Raw genomic sequence first — 12,961 nt, forward strand, 5'->3', positions numbered from 1 at the left:
AGGGTGGCTGGCATTCAGCTTGCGCCTGGACACAGAACCAGCCTTTCTGCAGCCAATTCAGAGGTTGTGGAATCCAAAATGGAAAGACTGAAAATGTGCACCAGAGCCTAACAGAGTCCCTTCTGTCTATGCAGGCAGTGCCCCAGCTGAGCTTCCCCAGCCTGGTCAACAGGCCCTCGGTCACAGGCCCTCTGCCAGCAGTGAAGGCCAAGTACAACTGGATTTGCTCTTGGACTGTTCCATGACACAGGCCCACAGCTGACAATGAGGAGAAAGGAGACACAGAACAGAATGGAGGTCCCGAGCATCAACTATGGAGTGCGACCAGTTTCAAGTCTGGGTCATGCATTTGACTAGTTTGTCAGCAACAGAGCAGTCTCCCTGGGGCTGTCACCAGCCATGGATCCCATGTCCTGCAAGTGTAGCCAAGGCCAGGGGGCAAATCAGAAAGGATCTCCATATAGGCACAGATAAAAATAATTAGTTCTCAATGACACAGATTCTCTGTGTCTCTTTGGCTGAAGTCTCGTGCTGCAGCAACTTCTTGCATTTGTTTCAGAAAGCCTGTCGGGCCACTCTCCTGTGAGGACCAGGGGACATGGCTGCTTGCTGCTGGGCAGGAGCACGCACATCTGGCCTCCATCAGTCACTGCTAAGTCAGGAAATCAGGGTACTGAGTTTTCTGGGGCTACATCTCTACCACTTCTGGTCGCATTGCTTCTAGTGGTTAATACAGACTAGTGTTAAAACTTTTATGGGTTTAGCTACAGGGAAGAATGATGCGTGAACAAAAATCTTTAACACTTTGCAAAGTGAAATTTAAAGTCAACAGAAAGAAAGGTGGTGGACATGTTAAATACTTGTGTTATTAAGGGACAGGGAAAGCAAGTTAATACCAGCATGGAGAAGATAAAGGCCACATTCATAAGGTGAGCTCCTCGGTACGGTTCTACTACGAAGAATTATTATTTAGGGAAGTTTCAATGCCTCACTTGTAAACATCAATTTGTGAGAATACCAACCTCTCCTAATGTATTAAAAATTGTGAAATTCTAAACATATTGTTTAAAAACAGACACTAATGACTGTAATAAAGGCAGAAAACTTTAAAATTAAACATGAAATCCAGCCAGGGCCATATCTAATACATTTAATCTTCCAGAGTTTAATGCAAAAACGTATGTTCACACATTGGTCATTTGCATACTGGTCTTACCCCAAATGGGAGGAATGGAGTGTTCTTTCTCTTTCTATGAATTTAAATACTTTAGGAAATTGTCTAGCATATTATTTCTAGCTTCTAAGTAGGGTCAGGCCTCAGCTCCATATGCTTTCTGAGAGACTCAAGACCACCTCAAAATCGGTCTAGCCATAGCATTTCTGTTTATACATGGACTGGTGCTATTAATTGGGATCACACAATTCCAACAGGTGGCTACCTGGTGGATGAGCTACCAATCTCACCAGCAGACTCTAATGTGGTAGTATTTACACAATTAAGCAAGAATCTGGCCTAATTGGGCTGTTGGCACTCATTAAGAATTTCAGTTCAAGTTCTCTCATGTCTTCACCAGCCTCCATGTATAGAAATCATTACTGATAGTTTAATAAGGAGCTGAAAGTTGCTAAGAGGCACGTGAGCATTTGGCAACCATGCTGAGCTCATCACAGCTCCATGCTTCCGTGAACATATAGATCACTATTTGAAGGGAGTGTAATAAACCACTTTCATAACCAAGTCCCCCTTGTTTTTTGGTTCTTTTTTCCCTTTGTTCAATCTATAGCACCAAACACAGTGGTTTGAGGACAGAAAATCTGCAAAAACCTAATCTGAAAAACATACTGAGCCAAAAACTGGGAGCTACATACTAGGGGGACTGGGGCAATGCAGGACAGAGAACAAAAAGCAAAACCAACCAGTTTTGAAATGTAGTCCAGAACCATCTGTTCAATTTTCTTCTTTTCTATACCCTGTAGGTGTCTCAGGAGATGCTCTCTTAGCTCAGACACCATCTGAAAACAGGATACGGATTAGATACATCACAAACTACCCACTCACACCTGCTACTGTTTTAAACTAGATCTATTTATTAACAGTTTACCAATATGAAAAATACTGGACCTGAAGAGCCCATTGGTAGAAATGTATAACCCACAGTGTTACTTTAATGGGCATACATCAGGGACAACAACATTCCTCAAGAGGAACCGCTGATTCACCCAGAGCCCAGTGAGCAGCCGAGAGGCAGATTCCCAGCCCTGATGAGGATTCTCCAAAGAAGCCAAGGGAAGCCACTAACTTAGAAGTCAAGGGCTTTGGGATCTACCAAAGGGTTGAAGTCTACTGCTCCCAGCCCTGGAGCACTAACAGGAACAACCTGAATGATGAACTATGTTGATGCAGGTGTAGTGGGGAGAGGCATGCTTTGAGGCATTGGAAAGATAGAGGCAGGAGTAAAAATGAAATGCATCAGGTACCCCTCTGTGCAGGGGCTCTAGGCATTCGGCATAGCCCCCCGACATACAAAAGTAATGAAATTATTGATTCCATCACCTCTAAACAGGCTTGTATACCTACTCTGTTTTTTGTTTTTTTTTTAAGATTTTATTTATTTACTCATAGAGACAGAGAGAGAGAGGCAGAGACACAGGCAGAGGGAGAAGCAGGCTCCATGCAGAGAGCCTGATGTGGGACTCCATCCAGGGTCTCCAGGATCATGCCCTGGGCTGCAGGCGGCGCTAAACTGCTGCGCCACCGGGGCTACCCTACCTACTCTGTTCTGATCTTTCTTGGAGCTCACCCATCAGTGTAGCATCCCAGCCCTCCTCACCTTTTGCTGTTTTGTCTCCTTTTTTCCTCCTCCCTTTTGCCTAAATGCCCTCCTCAGCTGGAGGCTCTCCTGGGTGGAACGATCTTTGCACCAATAAACTCCATGGAAATTATACAACTGACCTCATGTGTGCACATGTCTTCTATTTTGGCAGATTTACACATATGACACCCGGAGCAAAACTTAGCCCATGGCATTCTGGGCCATGTGTTAGTTAGGTATAAAACTTTAAAAATTTTTAAAGATTATTGCATGCTTTGTCATGCTTTTCAATTTTTCTGTAACAACCATAAAGATGAAATTTTAAATCACTCATAATCCTATCATCTGTGGTAACATTTTGGATTTTTTATTCCCCTTTTTTCCCAGTGTGCACACTTATTTCAATGTTTTCTAATTTGCTTTTTTTCATAAAAAAATGACATAGTTTATGTCATTAAATTTCTTTACCACACTGGTTGTAAGGGCTACACAGTATTCAGATTTTATGAAAGTACTAAAATTGAATTGGATATTCTTATTCTCATATGGAATACTTCTTATACTATTGTAAACAGTACTAAAAAAAACCTCTTGTATATGATTTGTTTGCCATATCCCCAATTATTTTCTCAAGCTAAATTCCTAGAAATGGAACTTGTTGGGTCACGTATGTAAGGTTTTAGAGATACTTCCGAAATGCCTCCTGCTGTGGTTATACTAGTTTTCAACTGCATTGCATGGGGCTGCCGAATTCCCTGTACAATGAACTTTGCTAGCGTGAGTTTTAAATTTTTGACAATCTGATATGCAAGCACACACGCATATAATTTTTTATTAGATTCCTTAATCCATCTGGTATTTCTGTTGGTTTGTGGTATAAGGTGGTGGTATTTGGAATAGGAGGACTCCAACTGTCTTCCAAATAGCCAGCCATTGATTGATTAAAAATTATTTCTTTCCAGTAATTTTTAAATGCCTAACTTATCATACACTAAAGATTCAAATTTAAACTAGAGACTCCTGATTCTGTATTTTGTACAAGCACCATATTGTTTCAATTACTGTAGGTCAATAACACACTTGGCCATCTGATAATGTTAGTTCCACTCCTCTGGTCAACCATCAGAGAAATTTCATTGGCTTTTTGGTTGTGATTTTATTAAGCCTAGATGCTAAGGATTTGGAAATGGAATAGTTTTTCATTAACTTTTCTAACTAGTTAATCCTAATAAAAAATAAATTTAGAATCAGCAGCTTATTTACTAATTGCTTAATATTTTCCATTTCCCCAGGTGATTATTTTGTTTATTGCATTGGACAATCATAGCATCTTATTTTACTTTTGCTTCTTATCACACTGTATAGAATTTCCAGACAATGTAAAATTTTAGTGAAAATAGCAAGAATCTTTGACTTCTTTTTTTTTTTTGAGAGAGAGAGTGTGTGTGGGCAGGAGTGGGGGAAAGGGAGAGAATCTTAAGCAGGCTCCATCCATGCCCAGTATAGAGCTCAAGATGGGGCTTAATCTCAGAACCCTGAGAACATGACCTGGGCCAAAATCAAGAGTTGGACATTTAACCAACTAAGCCACCCAGGTACCCCTCTAGATAATATTTGATATATTTTTAAATTATTTTATGGTTATTGTATTTTCAAGGATTTCTACTTCTTCTTGGCTCAAGTTTGGTATTTCTATTTATCAAGGAAACTTTAACTGGAATTTTCAAATGTGTGAATATGTATTTATACATATTTTTAAAATTTCTATATTTAAGGTAATAGATTATCCCATTCTTAAGCCTGCACAGTATTAAAAATATTTTATTACACTTTCCATATGTCTCTTGAATCAGTGTTTTAAAAAATAGATTTTGGATTTATTTACCAATTCTGCTCTCCCATTCATTTATTTTGATTTATCTCTCTTTGGTCTTCCTTGTAGTAGGACCTCTTGAGAAAGAATACTTTATTCTGTTGTATTTTAAACCCCAAACACAAATGCCACAGAGACATTGTTCTTGTCTTTCCTTGTTTTAAACACTCAGTGCTGTGCATTTCCTTATGATGTTTTGTAATTATATATTCTGGGTGGTGACTGATTCATCTACATCTCTCCCACCAGACTATAACTTGTAAATGTGCAGAAATCATATCAGTGTTGCTTAACACTGAACACACAGGGCCTACAGTGGCTGGTAATGGCTATGCATTAAAAGAGTGAATGAAAAATAAGATCAATGTGAGAAGCACAATCTAGCCCTTTCCCCTTCTCTTGAATCCTGTTGTTTCCCAGCACCCAAGTGGCCCACAGACCACTTACCAGCCCTATAAGCAGCCTCTGGTGATAGTCTTCCTCCTGGAAGAGGGGTGTTAATCTTGGCTCTGAAATTAAACAAAACAAGAGTCAAGCAGAGTGATTTTTGGAAAATGGGCTAGAAGAAGAGAAATAAGCCTGGGTTTCCCTTCTCTGAGTTATTGGGAAAATAGACCATTTTGCTGATGGGATGAAATTTTTCATTAAATGTGTGGCCTATTCCTACAAGCCAAACTTATCAGTCAGATGATACACAGAAAGCTCTACTCTAACAGACTAAGAGAGAAAGAAAACAAGGAACCCATTTCCCAACACCAACAGGCTCTGGCTTTGAATTCTCTTTAACACGAAAGCTCACCACTGTCTAAGAATCTGTTTCACTGGAGTCAGAGACACTTGGGCCTTCTTTTAACCCCACGGGGGCCATAAACACAGGGACAGGGACTTAGTGGAAGGATTACATCACTGCCTTCTTTGGGACCCCCTGATAGTTTAATGACTTTGGGAGTCACTGAACTGAGGGGGATCTGTCAATTACTGTAGCAAATAATATTAATTGACACAGGTTATCCAACTAAAAAGGTAACCAGATCAAGAGGAAAAGTGACATGGAAGGTGAAATCCGATGATTTGCACTACACCAGCAGACTGGAGGGGCAGGCAAACACAGTCTTGTTGGCAGATGTGCCCTAACACTCACTCTAACAGCACCTTCGTGCCCTGCTCCTCCTCTCCTGGAGCACCTGAGGCACACAGCCATCAAGAGAGCAGAACTGCCCTGGTCAGTAGGCTGACCACCCTGGGTAGGCCAGCACAGATGCCTCTCGACTCCTCAGGATAAATCCAACCTGGATCCTAAACAACCTTCTTGATTAAGATGAAGCAATTCAAAACTTGATGCCAGCAGCCCTGAATTTCACACAGATTGTTCTGTTTCTGTTAATGATGACGTTCTTCCTAGGACACAGTGCAAGCAAAGCATGTGAGAGGAAGGGACAAGTTCCCAAAGTACACCCAGAGAGAGTGACTGGCCACAGGATGCAAACAGGCTGGGAGTACAGGAGCAAGAGTTCCAACAGGGACAGGAGTGACGGATACAACAAAAGCTTCAACAAACAGCAACATTTCCCATGTTGCAAAATTCCTAGCGGAGCAAGAAGGGCGAGCCTGAATCAGGCACATCCACACCCTGGCTGCCAGGCAGGACTCCTGCCTGCTGCTCCTGCCGGTGGTGGAACCCCTGGCTTCAGGCACGGATGGTCTGCTAACACAGGCAGAGGCTGCTTCCCTCTGGGCTGTGCAGTGAGCACAGGCTCTGGCGGCCTGGGCTGGATCACAAGGTCACTGTCAGGGTTCACGTGAGCTGTGTGCACAGCTGCAGGATGCACCACAATGCACTGTATAAAATAATTTCCGTTAGGATCGCCCAACATATACCTAAACATCCAAGCCTATAAAACAAAAGTGGGATATCAAACTAACAGCTTTTTAAGTGGAGGCTGACCTTTATGAAGCATGAAAGAGTTCCAGTGACAAAAACCACAAAAAAAAGCTGTACCTAGATACGCTTAAAATTCTCTTCCCCCAGTTGCACCTGGCAGGGTGTTTATCAAGACTTACCTCGGATGTCACTCCTTCTGGAAAGCCTCTTCTAACCTTGCTCTCTTCCCCAACCATCCCCACTCCTGACCCAATCCCTCCCCCATTGTGGTTCTATAACACCTGTCACCTGGTTTAGAAATGGTGCGTTTGCATTTCTTCCTCACACGTTAATGACAAAGCAGCCACCTCAGGCATCTCTTGTGCCAAACACTGTAACAGGCACTATAAACATTACCCCATTTGCTCTCATTTTCCCCCTCACCTTGCCCTGAAAAGGATAATACACAAAATGAATACATGGCTCACCCACGAGTACACTGTCAGCATGTGGCTAGAACTGGATCTGAAGCCAAGTTCTGTCTGGCTCCAAGCCCATGCTCTTCCCCCAAAACCACAAAGCTTATCCAGAGACTCCTATCTTTGTACTCCTATGATCTAGCCCAGTGAGTGCCCAAACATTAACCAAAATCAAAGACCCTTGTGTGATTAGATGGCTGGAAAGAAAGCAGCACTAAGCTAGGGGAACTGCAGAAGGGCATCCTGTGGGTATAGCTACAGGGCATGGTAATTAGATCAAGCCTATGAAGAAAAATAACGAAAACCAAACAGCCAACACTCAGGGACTCTTCCAGCAAAAGCACATTCAGCAGCTGTCCCTAAAGGTCCTGGTACCAAGACAGACATGGAAAAAGCTGGTTGGATAGATAGTAAAGGGTGCTGTCTTCATTACACTATCGGGCGTGATTTTCTTGCCAACACGGGGGTAGGAAACACAGTGTTACAAACCAAACACTGACTGAAATCCAGAAGGCTTTATTACAGGTCTTTTCTTACCCAAATTCCTTGCTTCTAGGTTAGAAATCACCCTACAAAGAAATTAGCCAATGTTATTCACATAGGAAGATTTTTTTTTTAAAAGCCACAATACCATACAAAGATATCCTCCATAAAACCACTGCAGAAACTGTTTTCAGGTGGCTGAAAACCTCAAACACTTTAATCAACTTGACAAAAGCCACATTAGGCAATTATAAAATCTCAAAACCCTTTAGCACAAACAATGACAACAATTTAGAACAATCATAGCTCTCAGTTATTGGAAATAATGGGAACAGAAAATAGAACAAGGTTGGAATGGGGCCTGTACTTGTAGCACTCCGAGATGACTCATCTGTCCTGAAAATGGGCTTTCAAAATAAGAGCCAGCTCATCAGCCCACTAACGCTTTTTAAATGAACCTATTGTCTCTACCCTCCAAAGTGCTCACTTAGTAAGAGCTCTCTTTGCCACTTATCGCTTATATTTCATCCACCCTCAGGATGCAAGTCTATGGCGTTTAACATATACAATTTTCCCACTAGAAACTCTAGCACCAAACTCAAGAATAGGGCCCAGGTGGCTGCATTCATTAAGCTGATGGCATCATTTTATTGAGGATACTCAACAAAAGTAAACTACTTCCATGAAAGGTATCCAAAAAAGTAACTGCAAAAAATAGCCATCTTGTAGGTACTAATCCCTAATTTTACTTACTTCATTGCATTATCAAAAATATTCCTCACATATACCATGGACCTTCTTCTTCCGGTTTTCTAGAAGAGAGAACATGTCAGAGGTGTAGAAGATAGAGGTTTTGTGGGTGACATTTTTCATACCAAGGACATAATACAATATAGTAAAGAATTTTGGAAAAAAGAAATATACTTTCCAAGTAATCAAAATACATAAGGTTCTTAAAAATTAGTTAAAAAACATTTTATTCTGAAATTATTTATTATAGGAAGTAGCAAATCAACTATACAGTGTTGTGTTACATACATTAACACTACTACCGAGAGATCTCATGGACTCTTCACCTAATCTCCCCCCATGTTTATATCTTATATAAATGATGATAGTACAACATCAAAAATTAGAAGATAGATATTGCTGGAATGAGTGTAGAGCCCTATGTCATTTCATCATGTACATAGATTCATGTGCCACAATATACCACAACAATCAAGATATAGAACTGTTTCATCCTCCCAAAGATCTCCCTTGTGCTGCCCTCTTTGTAGACAGTCCCAGCCACTCTTCTTTCAATCAGCCCTAACCCCTGGCAACCACTAATTTGGGAAGACTGGGTTTATTTAAACCAATTTTTAACTATACAAATAATGCAAGAACACAGAGAAGACCTGGATGTTAGTCTCACTTCTACTATGAACATGCTGTGTGTGTCCCTTAACTTCTGTGCACTTGATTCTCCTCAAGAGAAGAGAGATCAGAGAAGCACTGTGGTCTTCTTGCAACAGTGCAAAAGAGTCTGGCAATTAGGGAGAGTGCTGCAAATTTAAGCCACCCTTAGAACTTAAGGGCATCACCTCATCTAACGCTCTGTACTTTTGCTTCTTGCTTTATTCTCATGAATCCACACAAACCTCTTCTGAGATCAGGCTGTGCCATTCTCTCTTGACCATGCTGTTGTTATACAGCAAGCATGGTTTGGAGCACTTAACATATTCCAGGTTGGAGTTCAGTTTTTCCCAGTAGCCCTTAAAGCTGTGGACCTGCAGAAGACAAAAAAACATTGGTGAGCTTGACAAGCAGGGCCTGTGGCCCCAACCAACCAGCGAGAACCACTCAGCCTTGCTGCAAAGCCAGGCTCGCCTTACTTCCTCAGCTCATATAGGGTAGCATTTCTGAGTGAATTCTTCCCGCAAAAGATGGCATTCTCCTCCTGCAGGAATTCTAAAATAGTAAGACTTACGGAGTCTTGCTTTCCCCATTTCCTTTTCTTCTCCTTTAATAGAGAACTACTGCTCACTTTCCAAAACCTGTATGAATCACCTAGGTTAAGGCTATGTTGGGAAGCCTGCTTTAAACTCCGTGTTGGGGGATCCCTGGGTGGCGCAGCGGTTTGGCGCCTGCCTTTAGCCCAGGGCGCGATCCTGGAGACCCGGGATCGAATCCCACGTCAGGCTTCCGGTGCATGGAGCCTGCTTCTCCCTCTGCCTGTGTCTCTGCCTCTCTCTGCCTCTCTCTCTCTCTCTGATTATCATAAATAAAAATAAAAAAAAAAAATTTAAACTCCGTGTTGTACTAAACACATAAAATTGTTTCCTCTCCAGACACCCACTTTTCTGACTTAGGTTGTACTAACAATGCTATATTCAGAGAAAGTTCATAAGACTTACAGCACAGGAATAGCCTTACTTACTGCTAAGCTTATCTACTACCAAAAGATGTCTTTCTGAACCGAGGAATCAGAAAGGTGGAGTGAACTAGTTTCACATTTAGTCATAAAATATTCCAAAACTCCAAAACAGAATTTGCTGGCGTTCTATCTAGGTCCTTGACATATTGCTATAATTGAAGCAATAAAGTATCCATTACATTTGTTTTTAAATAAAAGGCAATTCTAATGCTTTTTTTTAATATTGAAGAATGGGTTGACACAAATAGTTTTAATTTTTTAATATAAGATTTATTTATTTAAGAGAAAGAATGCATGAGAGTGGAAAGAGGGGCAGAGGGAGAGGGAGAGAGTGGATCTCAAGCAGACTCCCTGCTAGCACGAAGCCTGATGCTGGGCTCGAGCCCATGACCCTCAGATCATTACCTGAGCTGAAACCAAGAGTCAGATGCTTAATCAACTGAGCCACCTGGGTGCCCCTATTTTTTAATTTTTAAAATTTAAATTGAAGTATACTTAACATACAATCCTGTATTGCAAGGGTACAATACGATGACTCAAGAATTCTATATATTATTCAATGCTCACCACAACACTGTAGTCACCATCTGTCACCAAAAAACATTATTACGATCTTATTAACTATATTCTCTCTGCTGTACTGTTCATCTCTAATAATTATTTTATAACTGGAAGTTAGTACCACTTAATACCCTTCATCTACTTCACCCATTCCTCCCCCCCACCCCCCACCAACACTCAGTTTGCCTCTGGCAACCACTAGTTTGTTCTCTGTAATTAAGAGTTTGGTTTGTCTCTTTTTAATTTATTTGTTTTGTTGCTTAAATTTTACACATAAGTGAAACCATATGGTCTTTGCCTTTCTCTGACTTATTTCACTTAGTACTATGCCTATAGGTCTTCCCATGTTGTAGCACATGCCAAGATCTCATTCTTTTTAATGACTGTGTAATATTCCTTTATATACATATACCGCCACTTCTTTATCCATTCATCTATGGATGGACACTTGGGTTGCTTCCATATCTTGGCTATTGTAAATAATGCTGCAATAAACATAAGGGTCCATATATCTTTTCAAATTAGTATTTTCTTTTTCTTCAAGTAAATAAATACCAAGTAGTAGAATTACTGGGTCATATGGTAATTCTAGTTTTAACTTTTTGAGGAACTTCCATACTGCTTTCTGAAATGGTCGTACCAATTTGCATTCTCACCAACAAAGCATGAAGATTCCTTTTTCTCTCATCCTCACCAACACTTGTTATTTTTTGTCTTTTTGATTCTAGCCACTCTGATAGGAGTGAGGTGAAATCTCACTGTGGTTTTGATTTGCATTTCCCTCATGGTTAGTACTGTTAAGCATCTTTCCATGTGTCTATTGGCCATCTGTACATCTTTTTTGGAGAAATGTCTATTCAGGTCCTCTGCCCATTTCTTAATCGGATCATTTGTTTTTTGGGTGTTGAGCTGTATAATTTTTTTATATATATTTTGGATGCTAACCTCTTATTGGATATATTATTTGCAAATATCTTCTCTCATTCCGTAGGTTGCCTTTTCATTTTGTTGGTGTTTTTCTTTGCTGTGCAAGAGCTTATTTTGATGTAGTCCCAGTAGTTCATTTTTGCTTTTGTTTCCCTTGCCTAAGGAGACATATCTAGAAAAAGGTTTCTATGGCTGATGTCAAAGGATATACTGACAAAAGTTGTTTTCTTAAATCAGTGAAGATAGATTTATGATATACTTTCTTGCCAAAATATACATATTTATAAAAGATTTGACTAGGGCCAGAAGTGCAATGTGTAGCCATAAAACAAAGTGAGCTAATGCCTAGTGTGGTAACAGATTTAGCTACATTGCAAAAAAAAAAAAAAAAAAATTAAAAATATTTTATTTTAAATAAAATATGCCTCAATCGAGAAAAATGCCCTTATGTTAAATAATAGCACATTACCCAAACTGTTATAGAAAGGACAGTCCCCACTGGTTCAAAATGAATTTTGGAGTATCCGTAAATTACATAATATTAGCTTACATAATATTAGCTTGCTGTTTTAGAAGCCTGAAAGGCCCATCCAGCCAACATCCCTTCTCACAGAGACAAGAAAAACTATTTCCAAGAAAAGGTCACTTCTAGGGGAAACTGGAACACTTGTGTCACATCACGGTCCCTGACTGACCTACCTCACTCACCTTTTCTTCCTCTTTTAACTTATTTATAATTAATGTACCTTTGTCCACCCTTTGGTCTTCCTTCTATTGAAAAAAATAATAATGAAAGCAAATTCTGCCAACATTTGGCAGTATTAAGTCCCTGACTGGAAGTCACTGCAGCTTTCTTGCTCTTCTACTCCTGGGTTAGGCACACTAACACAAAGCCTCGAAACTAATCAGTGTTGTGGTGACATCTAGTGGTTGGCTAAGATACCCGCTCAGCCTGCTTGGACAGCAGTCCCACGCTATGGTCGGTGACATCTTGTGAGGCCCAGGACATCTTGTGAGGGCACACTGGTTTCTGTCAGGGCGCCTCTTCCCCTCAGGCCAAATGTCACTGTACTGTCAGAAGATCCCATGTGTTCATGGGATCTTCTGCAGCTCCTAAGAAAAGATCTCTCCCAAGCTACCTTCTTCCTTCCCCTTCCACCCTATTAAAAAAAATTCCTTTTCTCAGTTGAGAATAAACAGATAAAACAAGTCCATGGCTGGACTTCAAAGGGGCTTATGAACCCACTGACTGTATGTAAAATGGAGTGAGTTGTGGGACATTTCTGGGGACAAGGTCTACAGCTTGCACCAGTGTTTAAAGGAATTCATAACCTAAAATAGCCCAAACACCTGAGTTAGAAGGAAAAGGCTCTGAGTTTAAAGAATAAACAAAAACCACTTATATTTAAATAAGAAGCACTGTTAACCAAAAGTCCTGGAATTATTTTACTATAAACCTGTAGGTCTTTCAAGGTCACTGGGCCGGATGTTATAACACAGATGAAAACAATTAGTGGCATATGTCACTACATGGAAATCTATGAG

General features: G+C 40.6%; 1 protein-coding gene across 15 annotated transcripts in view; it reads right to left on the minus strand.

Moving 5' to 3' along the window:
- Window positions 1-12,961, minus strand: part of LOC112661310 (gamma-secretase activating protein) — an 83,393-nt gene that overhangs the window by 9,787 nt on the left and 60,645 nt on the right. For all 15 annotated transcript variants that reach the window (XR_007403595.1, XR_007403594.1, XR_007403593.1 and 12 more), the window contains 5 exons: window positions 9,153-9,281; window positions 8,263-8,321; window positions 7,564-7,595; window positions 5,134-5,195; window positions 1,918-2,013 (listed from right to left, as the gene is read on the minus strand). Coding sequence is in view for 9 of the 15 variants with exons in the window: in XM_025449297.3 (XP_025305082.1) it covers window positions 1,918-2,013; window positions 5,134-5,195; window positions 7,564-7,595; window positions 8,263-8,321; window positions 9,153-9,281 (378 nt within the window). In the remaining 6 variants the exon portion in view is untranslated. The remainder of the gene's footprint in view (window positions 1-1,917; window positions 2,014-5,133; window positions 5,196-7,563; window positions 7,596-8,262; window positions 8,322-9,152; window positions 9,282-12,961) is intronic.

Source organism: Canis lupus, chromosome 18 (assembly GCF_003254725.2).
Source record: "Canis lupus dingo isolate Sandy chromosome 18, ASM325472v2, whole genome shotgun sequence".
In the NCBI taxonomy this organism is placed as follows: Eukaryota; Metazoa; Chordata; class Mammalia; order Carnivora; family Canidae; genus Canis; species Canis lupus.